This window comes from Doryrhamphus excisus, chromosome 14 (assembly GCF_030265055.1).
Source record: "Doryrhamphus excisus isolate RoL2022-K1 chromosome 14, RoL_Dexc_1.0, whole genome shotgun sequence".
NCBI lineage: Eukaryota > Metazoa > Chordata > Actinopteri > Syngnathiformes > Syngnathidae > Doryrhamphus > Doryrhamphus excisus.
The window spans coordinates 12,171,871-12,192,915 of NC_080479.1; the positions used below are offsets into that span (position 1 = coordinate 12,171,871).

Genomic DNA, 21,045 nt, shown 5'->3' on the forward strand with positions numbered 1-21,045 from the left:
AGAGTTGGATCCTAATTACACGGGCCCTGCTGTGTGTATGTGACCACATGACGCGCTTGCAAATTTGTCATTTCCAACGCTAATCAGGTACGTGATGAAGTAGCAAACCCGCTCAGGCGTCGCTATTGCCTCATGCAGAGAGATTTAGTAAAAGTTCCACGTGGAAGGGGGGGGGGGGGGGTAGTAATATAAACACATTGTCTGCGACTCACGACCTGCATTGACGATGAGGAGAAAGCTCAAATAGCCAATTAGCACGGGTGCTTGTTAAGACACCCACTTAACACGTTGTGTGTCAGCATAGATTGGCCTTTCACGGCTGCTTTGGGGCTATTGATATGAGTGCTGATAAGTGCATTAAGAATGGCGCAAGGCCCCTCCACTCATTTGTGGAATTCTACCCTGGAGACATGAAGACAGAAGCTCGGCCATAGCACACATATAATAGCTCATCTTCTGTTTCTTCACCTATTTCACTTTGGTCTTTTACCTGCTCGGCAGTAGGAAGTGTGTGAGGCGCAAATGGAACAGTGTGTGAGAGATATGGAAGAGGTTAGAGGGCGAAACTGTGAGCGGCAAATGCATTGCAAAACGGGAAGATGGGGCACAGCAGCTGGAGTTGGAAGATGAGAGCGGCGGCCGATAAGCAAACGGGTGAATAAAGATGCGGGCGAAGGAGGTAGGAGAAGAGTGGAGATGTCCACAGAGATAAGCCGGAGGGGATTCATCGCAGGAGACAAACTAGCGCACAGGGGCGAGAGAGGAGAGGATGGAGGCGGCGAGATGCCACATGGGAGGATGACACATATCTTTTTTTTTTCTCTCTCCAGAGAGAGAGAGAGGTCAGACAGCCCCGCTGATTGACTGGCAGCAAGTACGCTTGTCATTCAGCATCCACTCACGCTCAAAATGCTGGCTTTGCCTTCTGTGAGGGAGCCAAGGGCACACTTCTCTGTCACATTCCAACACATGAAGTCTTACTACACTACACTCAAGCACATGCAAGGAGCTGTCAAAGTATGTAATTCCCTATTTAAACACTGCGGTATACAATGGGAGAATAATCTATGAATAAGGGAAGAAGCAAATCACAGGGAATTGAAACAAGCCCCAACTTCCTGCTTCACAAACACTAAATATGAGATTATTAATTAGTGTGCTGTTGAATCCAAACATCCACAATGCAATATGCGGTGTGTCTCTGCAGATTGGTGGCGTCCAAGCTGCTGCCAGACAGAATACATCACGCTTTTCAAACACAGCAGTGCACCTGTGGAGTGGAGCTGCAAGAGATACATATGTTTACACTGCCCTCTAGTGGTCAGAAGACGTATTTAAACTGTGCTTAACATAGGGCTTCACCGCCATCTGGTGGTGGACAAGAATTTTGCAACAGCAAAGAGGTGAAAGAGGTGAAAGAAAAGTAGAAAAAAAATGTAAAAAATTTGATTGCATACATTTTTGTACTTCTAATTGTGATATATATACAGTTTTATTTAAATTCAAAATAATAATTCCAGGAAAAGTGCTCTGCCACCTATTTATCAAATTGCACTTTTCATCCACAGTCCTTATGTGACTTATATAAACATCTATTTTCTCTGTGTTCTAAAGATTTTTCCCCTCCAAATAGTGCCAACAACGCCACATTTACGTCATGTAACCTGCATATTAACCAGGCTACAGCGACATCGTTATTACTATTATTAACATTGTTACATCGAAGAACTACTTTACCGGCGTAGTGACACCTTGTCATACCACACAGAATAGCTACCACCACACACTCCCCCACACAATGCATCAGGCGACTACCAACAGGTAACACCACATATTGGAACTTTTTCGGGAATGCAAACAAAGTACTGCTAAATAATTTATGATGTGATATTATGAATGTACAGCATGGATATAAAACCATAACACCTGGTTTGAGGGTGTCTTTCTAGGCGGAATAGGTGTCCCATTACATGCATTAATGAGCTGCCCCCTTTTATCTGTTTTTATATCTGTAGAACACATAGAAAGGAGAAGTACATAAGACATCTTACTAGGTAGTATTGAAAACGGATAATTGGTCTTAAACGCTATTAAATACGACTTGTGAAACAGCTTGTGTAGCCTGTGGACAATGGATCAAAAGAGACTAATTCATGTGTGTGTTTTACATATATTCATTTCTGTATCAAATATGTATGACAATAAGCATTATTTGTTTTTCAAATGCGCACAAGCGCCATCAAACATTTCAGACACACCTCATTAGAGAAACAGAGCCAAGAGCTAACATGCATTTTTAAAGTGGCACGCCCGCACAATGGCAACACACACGTTTCGTGGCCAAGATGGGCTGGACATTAAGATTTCAGTGCCTATATCTTCAAGGATTCATTATGTCTGGTCCAAACGGCTCGTATCGTCAGCACCACAGCACTTAATAATTAACTGGTCAACACATGTTTGGACTCGATCTGCTTCTGAGATGAAAGTGGTGAACTGAAAATCAATTGATAACTGTCACTGGTTATTTAAGGATATTGTATGTTGTGGTGGAATCCTTCCCCGTGCTCATCGCGTCTTCACGGCTTCACGGAAAGAAATCTAGATGGGAATACAAAAGGTGTTTCTTCAGTCACATATTGCAGCCAAGGGTAGTCAAGTCAATTTCGCTACATGTGTGCATTTTGTCCACTTCCAAGAGAGATTTCTGCAAATAAAAACACAAAATTTTATGTCAAATCCCTAAACATATTCAAATAACTTTGACTTTTGGACATGTGGAACTGTGAACTGATTATGTGATGCACTCAATTGTAATCTGATGCATGTTCAAATGAAATAAAACCAAACCATTACCACTTATGTATGTGCAGACAGGCTTTCATATAGAACTGGTGGCTTGTAAACACACTGTACATCTGATAAACTACCATTTTTGACGTATTTTGTATACATTTCCTATTCTGATCCAATACTGTATCTTGAAAACTATAGCCAATCTGCACTTGTGACTTACTTTTTCTTCATTAGTGACCTAAACCAAGAAAAATGTCACTACTTTTGTTCCGGAAGCATTTTGCTTGCAGACCTGTGTAACCTCTTTAGAGCCGGGGTGTCCAAAGTCTGGCCATTCATAAACAAAAGCAGCCCCCACATCCATACTCCTTTTGGAGAAATTGTGTAAACAAGCCAGGCAGGGCGGTGGAGTCACATCCATTTTCTGTGTGAAAGAATAAGTGGCCATTATTTCCAGTGACATCAGGACAGCCTAGACATGAGTATTTTTAATAATCCTTGAGTTATACCGCATGGAAGCACAGTGGATGATGGAAATGTTGACTCACAACAGGAAGCTCTTAGGGGCGTCCATCCATTAGCCGCACAGTATTGTTTCTTGTCACATGTGACTTGCCACAAATCAAACAGCCTTAAGCACTTTCTTTTGCACGGTTCACATTTTGCTTCGTATTGGGTGATGCTTGATATTAATCTTTCCAGTTATTGATTGGATTTCATAAGCAAATGCGGTCAAATGCCAGGATGCTGTAAACATACAAAGGCACGTGTTTCAATGAGAGAGAAACAACAGGTGACGTTGCTTCGGATGAAACTAATCCTCTTAGCTGGATATGGCAATTATGTCATGGGACAATACTGAGTCACCTACTTGGTGTCAGTAAACACATCTCAAACGTTCCAAATTAAGAAAGCAGATAAGATATATGAATAAAAGCACATGACATTCGAGTCATGAGATAAAATTTGTTTGCCAACATGTAATTTTGACAAATTGGTTAACTACCATCTATGACACTTAAGCTAAATGATTAAAAATACGTTCACTTGTCAGTTGACATGTTTCAATATATATCGCAGTTCGAACATCGCTCCTTCACGTTCCAAAACTTAATTCATAACACGAGCCACTTGGTGTGACTAGTAACATGCACATAATAAAATAACAATCAATGACGACACGGCCCTTACTCCAGCTAAAGCTACTTCCTAATCCCGGACGTCACTTCCTGTACACGTCCGGAAGACATTTGTTCAAATACACAGACGCACGAGTCCTATTTGTGTCTTAAACAGCACATGTTGTTATTGTATCTAGTCAATTGGACAATATCACTGCAAATGTGACTATATGGGTGTGATTTCGTGTCTTGGGTTTTCGATGTTCAAGCTACGAAAATATTCCGAAATTATTGAATCCTAATTCACCGCGAAAAACAAGTAGTCTCAAACTACTAGTCTTTAAAGTAGTCTCAAACAATATACTTACCGTGTGTATTGTTTGTATTTCTTGCATTGCATTACTTCACACTATGTTTTTTCTGTCAATCAAAAATGGTCATTCTTGCATTCCACCGTGAATGTAGAGTTGGTCATGCCATGGTTAATTAAATACGATGTTGTGGGCAGGAATATTTACATACAATATTAGCGATGTTACAAGTTAACGATAGAAATTCATACAAATGTAAAGAGTATTTTTTTATGCTTTGCCGTTTGATTTACTGTCGCGTGAATGGTGTGGTTCTCCGTTTAAAATGGTACGGCCCGAATACTCGTCATCCCTCGTAACCCGGAAGTAAGCAAAGCTAACAAATCACTCGTTTTTATTTTATGTACCGCCCGGTGCTATTCTAATTGTCTTTGTAAACTTAGCTGTGTTTTAATCTTCTGAACAGTTAAAAGCATGCCTGAATCTTCTTTTACGAGGTTTGGTACAGCTGTCATGACACAGATTGGGCAGCAGAGGGAGGACTCTGGCCGGCCTGCTGTGTGTTACCTTCTAAACCAGATTATCAGACTGAGTAGTGAGTCATTTCTCGGCACTATGGCGTCGTGTGCCTTCCACGTTGTGCTGACTCATACGCCACAAGGGAAAGGACACGCACACAGGACGAGTGGCTGATTAACACGCGTCAAGTTCCGGGGAATTGAAAAAAGTTTGCCGCGATGGCTCCTGCTATCAAACATGCACTTGATTTTGGCCTGCAAACCTCTCCACACCCAACCACCCACTGTGTTTGCGGCAGAGATGACTGTAAAGTCATTAATCACCATTCATAAGAAACCACATGACACTTTCAACAGCATTTGAAAAGCATGGCTCACTGAATACACAGATACAGTAATGCTTTTTATTTCATTTTATTTATCTTTAAAGAACCAATACGAATTGTGGGTGTTTTCAAAATGGGAACAACAGAAAACTGACCATTTTCATTCTTCTCCAGGTGGGATTTCAGGCTGTGTGCTTAAATAAGCCTATTAGTCCTATTGTTGCACTGTTGAAAAGAACTAATGTACCTGTTCCAGAGGTTACTGGGTTACTTCCTGTATAAATGTCTCATTTAGTAATGGTGTGTGTGCACGTGCAGGGTGTCACTGGGGTTTGGTGGGCTTAACTGAGGTGGACAGATTATTGCACTCCAAGAGAAAAAAAAAAGACATGGCTCTTAAAATGACGACAAAACAAAAAAGATTGGAAATCAGTGTCCCTGCCCCGCTGCCAAACTTGCAACCCCTACACAGATCACCTTGTGAATAAATATTGCAGACATATTCAGACTCTGTGAAACTTTAAAATGAAAGTGACTTGCAGCAAAATGAACAAAGTAAAAAGGAGAAAAATGACTGCATTTGATGTTTGTGGCCCCATGAACCACCAGAAAAATACCAAAATGGAGAGTCACAGTAGGTTTAAAAATGTTTTATAAGATACAATAATCTGCTCCAATTATAATATCCATAATTTGTGGGAATAAAAATCTCAATATCAATTGTGTCAAATTAAAAATTCACAAAATGAGAGTATAATATTTCATAGTTATAGCCGAAGAGGGAGGTGGTTCAAAAAGCAAAAAAAAAACATAATAGGATGGACTCAAGTTAAACAATTGTGGGCCGTGGTTGACAGTAGAACCAGGAGTTGGGCCCGTCTGTGTGCTTTGACCTTCCGATGGTTCAGCTGGTGTACCCGTGATCTGCATTCATTCATTCTATTACTCGCTTGTTCTCTGTTCAATTAACCATGACTCAGTGTTTACAAATCATCACAACAATTACTGATAGCACTCCCCTCGCTTATTTTTCACCCTCCCCTTGTTAGGGTTCCCCCCCACAGCTAGTGGCGCATAGGCAGACACTGGCGGGCTGCTTTACTGCACGCAGCAGCTGTGGCCGTTGGGATCCTTGAAGCGCAGACGCATTTTGGGTCTATACTTCTCGAGGTAAAGAAGCTGTTTAGAGTTGAAGGCTCCGCGTCTCTTCCTGTGGAAGCAGAGGGGGGGTGGGAAAGTCTACTTAACATGACGTGACATGCTAGTCCTGCAATTTAGAGTCAGATGTGACTTAAAGTACATCCAAATATATACTGTATATAATTTAACATGTCCTGCTTTCAAGTTAATAGGATGGGTGGGTGTTTCTGGCGACACCTGGTGGCCGCAAAAATTCAGTGAGTTGAGCTTGTCATGCAGTTCGGCACACAAACTGAAACGGAATACTAAGTTTGTTTGTTTGTGTTAAAACTATAAAAAATACATTTACAACTTTTCAGGAATTGTTGGAAATGGTATATGGACCATGATCCAGAAGATGAGAAAAAACAGGGAATGTTGGGAATTGTCATCATAGGACAAAAAAATAAAGCCATAAAACCATGCAACAAACACCACTATGGGAACACAGTTGAGTCGCTACATCCAAAAGAAAACCACCATTGTGGATAATGTGAGTTTTGTCAATAACTACTTAACTAATGCTCATTATGAATTCAGTTGCTAATGGTATGTTTTCATGGTCAAGCAATTTAAATATGTAGATGAAATGAATGCAGGACTAACATTTATGGTGGAAATCAGTATACGGGGAAGAAACTATGGTGTTTGGCGAAGGTCTGCTTTTCTAGTTTGACTGTGTTTGTAAGTAATGTACCACTATCATATGGTATGATACCTGTGTGGATTGATTACAGCAATGTTTAATTGGAACACTAATTACATCTAATAATTATGTCCAGCTTGAAGATTGTATCAGCTGCTAACTAACTGAAATACACAAGTATGATTTTCAATGTATTTAATTTCATTTGCAAATTGAGAAAAAAAAAGTGTCATCCTCACATGTTCAAAGATTCTGTAGCTTTAGTTTGTCTCCTTGTAGGTGCCCCTAAAACACTGCCCCCTCCATCTGAATTTTATTTTGGGAGGGGCGCCATGACACGCCTACAGAGCTCGTTCTGGTGATACCTCAATCGTTAATACCAAAAATGCTACTTTATTCTTTACACACAGTACTTGTTTTGGTTCAATTCTAACAATTTGGAGTGGAGTGATCCCAGTGGGAAATTCGGTTTTAAAGTTGAAACCAGTGCCACAATGGTGACCCTTCATAGTACCAATGTATTAGTTAATACCACATCTAGTAAAGTGACTTACTGCCTTATGAACTGCACAGCATCCTCGTACTTCATCCCACTCTCAATAAGAGCCAAGGCCACAAGGACAGGAGCGCTGAAAGGTCGAAAAGTCCGGCCCACAAGGTGAGGGGAGACAGTGGGGGTGGAGGAATCAAAAAGGAGGAGAGAAGAGAAGATTAAATGCCACGGTTCACATGGTTCATTAGTGCTACGGTGGGGCGGAGGAATGGGTGTTTAAACCTGGGAAACAGGCCTGGGAAATCAACAGGGGGTACACAGGTTCACGGCTGCCCTGCTGGGGCACCGGGTTCATACCTCACACACTCTTATCCACACGTACGTCATGGTGAGATGTTACAATAAGACAGTGTCCTCCTTTCTCACCGGAGAGAGTAGGAAAGAAAAATAAATATTAAAAAAAACTTCACAGCCCATCGGCAGGTCAAATCCCAATCCTCACAGGGTATTTCCTTGGGTTTCTCGCAGGTTTTGCGAGAGATAGAATGTGAGAAAGGAGGGGTCGAACAAAAACAAATATTGATAGCGCTCAAAATTGGATGAGAAGGAATAAGCTGAAGCAACTAACCAATACTGCCAATTATATAACACCCGGAATGCAAAAATGCTGGAAGCCAGATAAATCTGATTGGTTAAATGTGCCTTGTGTGGTCAGGAGAGACGCTTTCACACTAGCTTGCCCACATCATGTGCTTTTGACTACTTTGTTTTCATGTTTTTTCTCCCCCCCTTTCTTTCTTTTTTTTTTATTGAGTACAGCTTGTTTGTAATTCTCTGCTACGCCGGAGGCGGATTGAGTCAGCGCATGTGTGCACGTCGCCAGGACAACCCTCGTGACTGGCGGACTGATCACAAGCATAAGGAGTTGACTTTCAGCTCTGACGAGGCTGCAAGACTCATGATTGATAAACTAAGCACCTGACGGTCTATTTAAAGAGCAGAAGATGACGAGATGATGAATGGATACAGCAAGGGATTCATGGGACTGCATTCAATTAAGACAAACGTTGTCATCCAACTGTAGTAAACAATAGCAAGCATAATCTGCAACTCGTGCTACCCTTTGCTGGGCCCACTCCCCGCACAGCAACTCATGCTATAACGTTGAGGCCAACACAAATACGCTAAAAATAACCTGAGTATGTTGAATGCTGTTGTAGCAACCGCAACGTTTGAAAGGGATGACGCCAATGGCAGTTGCAATATTAAAACAAAATCTCCACTTTCTTTGGGCTTTTTTTTTTAAACAACCCCACAGCTATATAAAAAATAAGACAGCTCTACTCATTTTTGAAGATTATTAAATAAGCCAATGCTCAAAGAGTTGTACAGCGTTGAACCAAATCTGCAGTTGTAATGATAACCACAGAGCTGGAAAATCAATATACTGCAACACAGGAAACAGGACTGGCTGCTCAGTACAGTATAAGCAATACAGTTTCTCATCATGCCTGTTACGTGAGTGGTTTTACCATACATTTGCTCTTTTACATTTTTGTCCCCTCAGATAATAGGCAGTTTTTTGCATGTATTTTCAATTCTTACTGTCTGTGAAACGTTTGCAACACGTCTTGAAATGCTGGCTTTTCAACTGTAAATAGCAGCATTTCTTTTTTTTAATGGTTTCTGTGAATGTACAAAATTTTGCACCGTTGCGTTTCTTAGCCAATCAAAAGTCCCAGTGAATGAAGGCTTTGCATATCAATGTGTACTTGGTTCCATCCCTTATGGGAAAACTGGGTCAGGTGGACATGTTTTAGGTGGGCCCGTTTGTTATATTGCCTTTTATGTTGCTATCACTTTGGAATAAATTCAGCATACTGGCTGGTTCATGTTGATGGGTTCCGAAGTACGTCAATGCCAAGTTAGCAGGTTTGGAGAAGTAGGAGCAGGCCATGAGTTAAAATATACATTTTCATGGTATCAATGAGTATCAATTACTTGGGAGTTTCAGTTGTATAATTGCTTCACTTCCAGAAATAAAAACTGTTTTGATACAACAACCTGAAAGTCAACCAGAAGGATTGATTTTGGACTTGAGAGGTTCAGCTGCATGTTTTAATGCCTTCTGTATTCATTAATTGAGTCTTTGTTCACAAATACAACAAAGATTGTATTATAGATGCATAAGTAAGTTGTTGCACTTTTACTTTCCTTTGCAACTATTTTTTTAGGTCTACACTGAACCACCATTTTATTAGTAGTTAAGTCGTCTCACCGGCCAAGCCCTGCCACACAGTGCACGGCGATGCAGCAGCCAGGTTCCTCTCGAAACTTGGTGTTGAGCAGCTTGAGCCAGTCGTCCACAATATGGGTGGGAGGAGGGGCGCCATCATCAAAGGGCCAGTCCTTTAAAGCAAAATAATAAATAAATACATCAGTTACACAAGAGCATGACAGCGTAGACCAATCAGCCCCACCGCAGTCTCTTACCAAAACCTGTATTCCCTCCTTCTCCACAGGAGCCTTGTCGTAGGTGGCTTCGCACACCCTCACCAAAGTGTGCACGGAAAACTTCTTTAGCTCCTGGCGTGCATAGAAAAGCGAAGCAATTTTAGAGTGCCCATAAATAGATGCACACATAAACAAAACAGCTGCAGACATACCTCGGTGAACTTGTTAAGTGTGGCATTGGTGGGATTGTGGGTGATGAGGAACCTCATGCACTCGTAGGTGATCTCGACTGCAGCGGGGCGGTTCATGTTGGCGAGACGGCTTTAAAAAAACAATTACAAGACGAAACGCTTACAAAACAAAAAGCAACTTTTTGGCTCAGAAGTCAGTAAAAGGAGATTTGTGGAAATGGTTGAATAAATAAAGATGACAACACGTGGAGAGGATGGGTCAACTATGAGGATGATGCACACAGAGGAAGGGGAACAAAAACTAGTCCACAATACTCCAGGGTGTAAAAAAAAATGAAATAGACAACCAAAATTTAAAAGGATGTTTAAAAAAAAAAAGAAAAAGATGGAGAGACTATCCAGGAGTCATCCAATCAGTTTACCCCATTCAGGAGAGCTGTTTGTGATTGGCTGTTCAAAGAGAAAGCAGAAAGCAAAGAGTCGTCGTTTCGGCGAGGACAAGGCAGGGCAGTCGGGACCAAGGACTACGCGATATCCCAGGAGGGCCTTTTCAAAGTCAGCGGTTTCAAGTGCACTGGCCAGTCAAGGAGGTTTCTGGGTAGCGTAGTCCCTCGGGGGGCTGCCGATTCACTTCTCCACTGTGGTGAGGTGCTGTGCCTGGCAAAATTCCCCGCTCACACACGCCATATAGGTACGGCCCAAGTCAACACAGAAAGCCTGCGTAGAGGAGGAACACAAAAGGTGTAATTAGGACAGGGTTCTTTCAATCAAGTAAACCACACACTCATTACGCAATATCTAATTTAGTGGCCTTTTTTCAAACTGCCTTGTTTATTATTTATAAATGCAGATCTGGAACACAATTATGGGCAGGGATCAATGGTAGCTGAACTGCTGTTTGTTGTTTTTATGTAACTGTAACCCCAGTGTTAAAAATACACAAAAAAAAACCTCAGCACGACTGCCTCTCTTCCAAATTTATGAGACCGCTATGACCTCATGACACCTTTTCGCTACATCACTGTCTCACACATGTGGACACAGAAGAGTTTCACACAGAGACATATCAAAATTGACTGCCAGTCTTTCAGTGAAGACGCACAGTACATTCCCATCTTTGGCCATGTCCACGCTAGCGTCTGGTGTGAAGTACAGTATACCATATTTGCTTTTCAACATAACAGACCAAGCAAAGTGAATCTTGACTACAAATACCCTTTCACACAGCCGTCATCCCACCTGATGACCAAAAAGACCAGCAACACGGGAAAATAGCACAAAATTCCCTGCTTTAATAGGCACTTTGAAAGGGGCTACAGACACACACACACACACACACATACACAGGTCTCGAACAGTCTGTGCCAAGTCCTTGACGGTCTAAATCCTGCCGCCACAAACTGGTTGGAGCTGTCTCGGAGCAACATGTAAAGGGGGCAGGGTCTGAGGGGGAGGGAGAGGGACAGTGCATGACAGTGGAAAGCGGCCACGCCGACTATGTACAGAAGGCAGAGAAAGGACTTGGACTTTAGCACTGAGTCACAGGCCGTAGTCACAAGGTGAGGATTACAGGGTGGGCAAAGCTTCAAATGGGTGCTCGAGTCCCATGCTTTAAGTGTTCACCAAATCTGTCTCTCTACAGTTAAAGTGTAATCTAACTATTGAATGCAATTTAATCATTGATTCAACTGAAGGTTGAGGTGTGCTTATGTGAACTCTGTAGCCTTTAAAAGTGAGAAAGAACAGAAAGTAATATGCTGTACATGCTTGGACATTTAACCAGATGTGACTGTTGTGTGATTAAGAAACGCAGGCTAATGAACACCCTGATGAACTTCTTAACAAGCAAGTGGGTTGCACAATGACAAAAATGCTGGTGTGGGGTTTCTGGAACGCATGCAAATTCACAGAAAAAAAATGTGCAACCTGACACTGCAATAATGTACTGTCGTTTGTGGAACCAAATGTTTGCCACACAGGAAACAAGAAACATATGAAATGTTGACATTTGGCGTTTCTCCATTTTAATTATAAGTCATATTAACTGCCTTCAATTTAGCACTTAAGATGACAGTCAGGTGCACATACTGTATGAATCAAGACTAGAGCAATCAAAACAGATTAAATAAAATAATCTGTTATAAATAAAATCAATATACAATAAAATCATGCATTACATTGCATTGTGATGTGCCCAATTCGGTACAGCAAGAAAACAAAATGCAAAACACGAAACTAAAATATACAAGCATGTAGGCAAAAAAAACCCAACGCTTTCCAAGTTTGGCATAATGCATTGTGTATGAGCAAAGCATCCATTGGGCCGCTGCAATGACGTCAGCCACACTCTGGGCTTTAGGCTCCTCTGGCTCCCTCTACTGGATAGAGGCAACATTGCAGTGCCATCGCCCATAGTGCTTGTCCGGCAATGAAATGTTTTGCTCAAACAAAAAACATTATGGGAAAATGTTCTATTTTAAACTTGTATTGGTATGTGTTTGTATTTATCAGGTATACCATTTGAGTGTTAAGTTGCAACTTTGTACAATCACTGCAGAATTTGGCAAATCTAATTTTTATGATGCAAGGTTATGGAAAAGAATAAGCCTCAAACCACCGTAAAATACTGTAGCGAAATGTATATGTGTTTTTAGGCCGCAACAAAAAAAGTCAGCGAAATCCTGCAGGGACTGATTAATAGCTCCAGTTTGCAGTACCGTTACCACTCTCTACTGAACAATGCCAGAAGACTTCTTTTCGTCCATTTACAGTACGTATTTTACCGGCAAGGCAGTGATTACAAATACATCCTCTATATGTATTTATAAATAAATGAAGGTCTGTTTCAATAAATCTGTATGAACAGTATATGTATAGAGTATAAATAAAACTGGGAGAAAGGTCACTTGAGAAAGCCAGCAGCCCACTGAGCGCTCCCTTGACGAAAACTCCCTCGGTGCTCACCAAATGCTTTTCACTGTTAGGGGGATGAGAGGCAAAAAAAAAATGCGTGCGTATGTGAAAAAAGGGAGTTGGGAGGGGGTGTGATATCGGATTCAGGGAGGACTTCACAAATCAGCTGGCCTCCAACAAAAATCAACAGTGACTGAAGAGAAAGAACAGAGAGCGCTCAAGAGTGAAAGGGGAATTGTGAGAGTGCAGAAAGAAGCTGTGCTGGCTGATAAGCAGTCACCATATCTTTGTGAAGAAAAGGACACACAAACCTAAACAGGTGATAGTGGCCCTACAGAATGGGAACCGGGGCAGGGGTGTCCTGAAACTGCCAACTCATCGTTTTAGGTCAAGTTTTCGTGCAAGAAAATCGAATGAATAGAACTCACTTTATTCAGTCTTTTTTTGTGTGTATTATCCCTGACCACTGAGGTCCCCCTTTCACAGGATGCACACCTTCAGTTTGGTTTGAGGTCTATATAAGGGGGGGAAAAAACTGAAATGTCTAGACGACTTGTTTGGGGATAATTACAAAACGTAATGTCTGATTCCATTCTCTCGATCCCTTGTGAAAGATGTTGCATCCAACCCTGTCTGGTGGCCTGTGGGTTGTGCCAGAGTCTGGCTCCTGTTTTGTCTGGATCCAGACTGGGCATAACCAGACTGTACAACCTTCAAGCAGCTGGAGGGCTAATTTGCCGTGTGGGAGCCGAGTCAATAGGGCAAGAGGTGGGTGGGGGAGGGAAGGTGGGGAGAAGAGTGTCATCCGTCGCAGCTTGGACAAGCAGACGTTAAGGAGGGGAAGAGTGAGGAAGCTCTGTTCTCCTTGGAGTGGGAGCAGCTTGGACCGCAACAGATAAACGCCTTGATACCCATGCCCCACATAGACACCTGCTTGATAGGCAACATTGATGTCACAATGACAACATGCTTTGTGGAGGCAGGTTAGCTGCATATGTGGAAGGATGCTGTAAAACAGTAACCAACTCAGAATGAAGGCATCAAACTGTCACAGAGCCAAGTTTGCTTACCAGATAGGGGTCCTGATTAAAGAAGAACAAAAGGTTCAGAAGAGGACAGTGACAAAGACACTGTCAAAATGTAACTAACATGACATTCAAGCACATCACATGCATATGAACAATGGATGAGCCATGCGCATGTAAGAAAACAAAGTAAGGGATCACACCTGCTCAGTGGCCCAGCTGGCTTCTTTCTGTGACGTCAGGGTTGTTGATCGTTTAGGTGGGCAAATCTCACCTCAATATAGCACTCTACCTAACCACGTTACCACAAAGTGAGACAGTAAGTTCTCCCTCTTCAAAACAGGTGAGTAAACTGTTCTTCAAGATATACTTCACGTGCAGGGGAATGATGAGTGACACTACAGTATATGAAGGTCGCGTCTATACTTTCCTTCAGTCATGCTCAAACACAGGGAGTTCATAAAACACACACACCAGTCCTTACAAGCCTACAAGCATCCTGTCTTACCAGGAGTGAATTATTACAAGTGTATCATGAAAAAGAGTAAACACACAGACCCACAGAGGAAACGCCTCAGAGTGGTGGGTGGCAGTGTAAAGTCAATGAAACGCACAGACTTCAAGTGAAAGAAGGAAAATATCCCCCAGGCGATGTGAAGTGGGCGGGTACAAACTTAGTTAATCTAATTTTAACTTGACAGTGATGCAACTGAAGTGACTACAATGGAAGATCACAATACTAGTAAATGGATAGATATGAAGGATCTTTTTCTATACATCGCCCATCACCTTAAATCGTAAAAGGAGGCGAGGGGCAAGACATCATTGTCAACATAACAGATTAAAGACCCCTGTTCACTTGCTGTCATAAGTCTGTTAAAATGTGTCTCAGAAAGAGGAAGACAAGTTAATACACAACCGCCCCCATTGCTACAAAAAAACAAACACCTCCCTACATATACTAGCACACAGTAAAGCCTGCTTATCAAACTCCTTTGCAGTGCAGATAACCCGTGTGACGATCAAAGGCCTCTGACAGTGCATAGGAAGTACCGCAAACACTCAAAGGACTAAAAGTCGATCTCGTAGAAAGCAGCAGTATTTCTCGACTTGCTAATTGATGTAATTTAGGCACAGCGTTGCATTAGGACCTAACACACTAACTGTAGACTAACTTTTTTTTTTACCTTTTAAACTTATTTTATCAGCACATAGTGTGTCAGTAAAATTAATGTCCATTTGTTAAATGCTAAAAGCCTTATAGTTATTAATGCAATTGATGCGGCCAATTGGACACAATCTGGAGCCCTGAAATTGACATGCTGCTAATCCGTCAGATATCAAGAGACATGACCGAGATGTTGGGCGTAAACGTAAGTCAGGGGGTACACTGGTTTTAGCTTGACTTGTTTTCACATCTACCTGAAATAACAATGGATTACTGAATGACTGTTGAAGAACAACCACTGATGCCATGTTGCAACCAGGTTCTTTTAAGTGAGGGTGGTGCCAAATCTCGGTTTCCAAACGCCCCAACCAATATTTTCACCAAAATGTTGCCCCGATTTGTGTGCACTGTCTCGGTTAAAGTATAATATCTACTAACTGCTGATAAACCCTTTGGCACATTGACTCTTGTGGAATGAATAAAGATGCGGCCATCATTTGTGATCATTTCAACTTGTTTTCTGCATGCAAAACTCTGATTATTCTCTACAAAATGTATTTTTGTTATTTTATTTGGGTGGCTGGAATTAATTGGACTTACGTTATTTTCTATGGGAAAAATATCTTCAGTTACATATGTTTCAAAAAACAGAGTTACTGTGTTATTTTTCACCTGACAAGTGGTAATCTGCCAAAGAAAGGAGCACCCCATTGGGGTATCAGGTTGCTTTTTCAAAACGGGGATTATTTTTACAGCAAGATGAGCAAGGGAGGACTTTAGGGATTTCCTATCCAAAAACAATTTGATTTAGACATCAGACATCAGTTACACAAAAACACACTCAAGTTGTTGTATGGCCGGAATTAAGCTTGAGTTCAACTTTAAATCCACAAGTTAAAACTAAACTGCAAGAAAATCGTAGCATAAAATCGTGTTGGTGTCCACAGCAACAAAGCCCCAGAATATTTTGAAGTTCACATTTCTTTGCTGAAGGGTTGCTTAGCCAAGCCCCACAGCGACATCCATTTTTCTGACATTTAGAGACCAACTTGGCCTTCTGACTGCCGCATCAAGGGGATGCCTGTTGCTATACCAACAATAACACCAGTGGTGGCAACAAATGGTTCGGTAGGGAATTTAGGTATCCCTCGTGAAGAGATCGGGGGAGAGCATGGTGGGGGTCGAAACATTCACACGGCAAAACTTTTCTTTTTTTAAGTTGAACTTGCTCATCGAGGAACTATTAAAATCTCTCACTTAATGAAAAGTCATAAAAGAAAGCCTGCGACCCTTAGAACAGCTGCTCGTATCAAAGCCATCATCTTAAGACTTTAGCCACTCGGAGCGGTTTGAGGTCATGTTGAGAGTCGTCACACATTTCACGCGTTTAATAAGCTCCTTAAGGATATGAAGAAAATAGCGTGAGTTAAAACATTGCCTAGGCAACGAGAAAATACAGCTTGCTCTTGTGCAATAACCCCATAATTTCTGAGCTGCAGCTACTCTGAAACAGTCTGGAACAGTAAAGGCCTACAGCTACACACACTTCCAAGCAACAGTTCTAATAGCGCTATAAAAATGTTTTGGCACAGAAAGGTGTTATCAAGTGTTTCCGCTTGCTATGACAGCTATAGATACTATCAGAGCGCCACAAGATCATATTCCTACCTGCTGCTTTAGTTTCAGTGGGTAGCTTTGTAGCAACATCTAGAAGAGCCGTCAGTATGTCACACACTGCCAGTGCCGCTGAGCCGTCCCTTTGCTCTATACTAGCGCTGTGGCAACAAGCGTAAACGAACATTGTGCTAACAAGGGCATGATTCATTAACCAACACAAGAGTGCATGAAAACACACAAGGTGACCATGGCTACACAGGCATCATGCTCTACGGAGTTTCACTTGTTGATTTGAAATAAAGCTTTCACTGCTAATCTTGAGCATTCTACAACCGACTGACATTTGAAAAGCCAAGTGATAATTCGTCAAGACAACCAATGATGATTTTTATTTATAACTCACAATGAAAGATGCTTAATGTTTATTGTCCCACCAACTTTGAAGAATTTATTAGTCCCCCTCCCCTTTATCATAGAAAATTTTGAAAAAAAGCTAGAATTAGGTATTTATCAATATTTCAACGTTTTCTCATTACATTATGACTTTTGTTCTATTTTTTTCTGTCAATATTTTATTTCTATAATTTCCAAAGAGGCCCTCCAAAAAAGAAAAGATCCTTGGGCCGCACTTTGGATAACCTACTTTTGTAGCATATTCATCATGTCAACTATGTGAGCAACCACAAGTCTCATTGATTATTTTACTAGTTAGGTTGCCATCCCATCTCAGATGAACAGTGGTAATTAAAGAGCGAAGGGGAGTGCTTTTTGCAGCAGAAGCCAACCGATTATAGTCAGTGGGGGTTGGCGGAGGTGGGCTGCCCACCCTTTGAACGAGTCAAATGCACAAAATTAAACAATGATTGACTGATTATCCACTTAAATCGACAATTAGATTAATCGTTTCGATGTAAAAAAGGTAAATTGGTTTGATAAACTCTGGATTTACTGTTACAGCGTTGATGCTGAAATTTGGATACATAAGAGGTGAAGAATTATGAACCCTGTTGCAACATGAAATAAATGTCCCTGTGCTTTTGGTAATCAGATAATGCAGCGTGGTATGCCACGAATGAGGCCTTGCACTCTTGATGCTTGTTGAAGTAGTGGCCTGCACACTGTGCACGAAGCGCCACGTTAGTCACTTTCAGCACAGTTCAAAACAACTGCTTGACAAACAAGAAGCCAACTTGCAAATCAACCTGCCCCTGCACACATATTGATCACAAATGACCTTCATTATCAAAGAGTAAAATCAACAATGTATGTCAAGGTGTCGTAATTCTTTAGTGCCCAGCACTGTGGGCAGACTTGGCAGAAGATAAAGGCCAAGCCTCAAAAGGTATGCACTAGTTGGAGTTTACATTTCGTCCCTTGAGACTCTTGCAGAGATGGAATCAAGGCGAGGTTTGGGCTGACGTGTCCACTTGTGACACTTGTGATCGGATCACCCAGCCATGTGAACGCCAAGTCTGAACTGACTGGGCCAAAGGGCTCATTTGGGAGAATTGTGAAACCTTTAACTTTTTTTTGTGCTATGTAATATGATAGTGTCTTTTTGGAAAGCCCCTTGTTCAAGGTTTTATTCATAAGGCATTTGTAGATTTCACTATTGTCCACGTGTCTGTGCTGACTGTACCTCCCTCCCATTGGTACTCTTGTCATCCGCAGGTGGTTACTGTGCAACTAACCATTCTGTGGAGGTAATTCTGTTACGAATGTGTTGAATGATAGCCCTGCCCCTCTCAGATGGCTAAGCTATTGGGAAGCACCACTGGATTTAGGCTTTAACTTATTACAGATCCATTGTGTTGAATAATAGTAACAGCGGTTTCGAAACACCTTCAAGTAACAAACAACAAAGTGGAAATACACAGTATGATACAGGGTGCTCCAGTTTGGTTGCAAGAATTGATCTGCCAATTTCCTGCGTGAAAGTATATCCCACAATGCCATGCCTGAAGGTTTACCATCATAACCGTAATGTAACCAAGAATAGAAATTTATACACGCAAATCAAACAGCTTCTCTCCAAGTGATTCAGAGCTTTTCTTCCAGTCACTCACACAAACCAGGGACGTGAGAGATGAAGAAACAACGCAGAAATACCCTTGAAAAACAAAGAGGCGGAGGAGTTATGTCAATTTAACTATCGAGCTGATACTGAAAACGATAACTTTATAAAAATAAAGACTTATTTTGCCTTAACTCACTGCCAGCCATTTTGAGAGAAGGGAGCTCCATACTGCCAGAGTTTTGTGGCTTTTTTTCTGACACAGAATATTGAGTTTTAGGACAACATAAACATTGAAACTATGGGACAAAAATAAAACTAATTAATCACGCAATAAATGAAAATGGACTTGATAGCATTTCCGGCCTCAATACACTGACATGTTCATGCGTGTCCTTATCCTTGTCTTTTGGCATGAAGAGGACTCACTCTGTGCATTGGTTTCAGCAACATGGCACGTCTGTTGCATAGAACACTGGCATGAACAGAGTGAGCCCTCTTGTCTCGGTAAATTGCAATATATTGTGTTTTTTTACATTGTACTTTTCTTAAAAGGAAAGTTAAAATCTCATCTTGTCGACCCAATCTCATTTATTGTCTCAACTTGTGAACTGAGTGGCGTGTGACACCTCTGAATCAATGAACAATTGGCAAATGTTTGTCTTAATATCATACTGCACTGGTATTAACATAAAATGTGTGTTTTATTGGCATCGGACTACTATGACCCAATAGCACACCTATAAAAAACACACACCCTCTGGGTGAGACAGGCCACCAAATAGACCCAAGGGAGCGTGCCTGTTCATTATTATTAATCCTAAATCCTAAGTCACACATTAATAAGCTACACACCAGAAATTAATACAGAAGGGGGAATCCAATGGAAGGTCATACATTGAAAACTGAGAGTCATGGGAATGTTGCGCGGCCTTTCGTGTCACAGCTGCTCAAGCCAACTTCCTCTCCAAGTACATTTCCTCCTTTCACCTCGGCCCACATGGTTCCATGCTTGGGTCTTTTGTGTGTAACAAAGCAGGGCAAGGCTGCATTTTACTGTAAGACACACCTCGTGTGTATTTTCTGCATGCAAGGCCAAGGAGTGGTTCATTTTGAACACCATTTTATCCGAACACAAGACAATTTCAGATGAAACAAATGTCGGATTATGGGCTTCTCCCCCTCTCCAAATGTTAATAACGGGCTGTATTAGCGTGATAGGACGTTCAAGCTTGGATGAAATAGGTCAAGCGTAGCCCGGGTCAAGATTTGTCACAAAGAGCGGAAGGCGGTTAGCTACTACCTTTTAGTCGAGATCAAGACTCCCCAAAATGCACAAAACCCAGAACTATAACAACGGGGTTACTGCGTAGCTGTCAAATTTGATACATTAACACAAATAAAGCTCAAACTTTACATAAACGGTCCATGAGAGACGGTTTTTCCCCTCTTGATAAACCCGGCCAGAGCTAAGCTAGCTAAGGTTGAAGATAACGCGAGGTCTTAATAAGTGGACCGACAGACGTGACACTATTTGGATGATTAAAGTATGGCAACTATGTGTCCGTTTTAGAAAAATAAAAACAAAGCATTTGGAAATTTATCAGTTAATGTTAGTCGTGACCGTAGAACTGTTAACTGATAGCAGGCAATGTAGCATCACTAGCTTGCAGGCTAGCTCATTCCGGACTTCAGCTTTCGTACATGATTATTCCAATAACACACCTTTGGAGCCACAATTTTACCCTGAACCCAATCATCATTTTGATAAAAGTAAATAAATACCACAACAAGTAATAATCATGTCTTAATTCATGTTTTAATAGCATTCAGCCGAGGGCAGCGGCTAACGTGAACGTGGCTGCAACGAACAACTTGTGCTAATGCTAATCCCTGTCTGTGCAGTGTAGCTCAACTACAACCCAAGCTCTTTGTGTTACGATCGCGTCAAACACACACAAAAGGGGTCCATTGTAGGCTGTCGGTTTGTTTTGATTACTTACAGAGCGCAGGCTGAACATTGAAATCCAGTGACTAGCCCGGAGAACGAGGAGCGAGTGCAGAAAGCGCTGTCAGCGTCAGGTTGCCTTTTTGTTCCTCTTCAATGTGGCAGCTTCTACTGTTGTTTAGGGAGGAACCTTGGTTGGTGGTTACGTTCAAGCCTGTCGGAAATTTCTCCATGTGAGGAATAGGCGACGCAGTTTATGGAGTTAAATGTCAATTCTTAGTGTTTTCTTCTTGTTGAAACACAACTTTATGTCATATAACTGAAT

The 21,045-nt window shown here is 41.6% G+C and overlaps 2 protein-coding genes across 2 annotated transcripts in view; both read right to left on the minus strand.

Moving 5' to 3' along the window:
- adgrb2 (adhesion G protein-coupled receptor B2) overlaps positions 1-4,481 on the minus strand; it is a 362,204-nt gene extending 357,723 nt beyond the window's left edge. The window contains exons 1-3 of the mRNA XM_058047718.1: positions 4,286-4,481; positions 3,306-3,543; positions 3,017-3,220 (exon numbers count right to left, since the gene is read on the minus strand). The gene's annotated coding sequence lies outside the window, so the exon portion shown is untranslated. The remainder of the gene's footprint in view (positions 1-3,016; positions 3,221-3,305; positions 3,544-4,285) is intronic.
- A 663-nt stretch (positions 4,482-5,144) lies between these two features.
- On the minus strand, positions 5,145-20,940 carry ptp4a2b (protein tyrosine phosphatase 4A2b). The gene is made up of 7 exons (XM_058047852.1): positions 20,776-20,940; positions 10,458-10,752; positions 10,057-10,165; positions 9,884-9,976; positions 9,669-9,799; positions 7,452-7,526; positions 5,145-6,282 (listed from the first exon to the last, which is right to left on the minus strand). Exons 2-7 carry the CDS (start codon positions 10,460-10,462, stop codon positions 6,171-6,173), a joined length of 525 nt encoding a protein of 174 aa, XP_057903835.1. The 5' UTR covers positions 10,463-10,752; positions 20,776-20,940; the 3' UTR covers positions 5,145-6,170.
- Between the last annotated feature and the right edge of the window lie 105 nt (positions 20,941-21,045).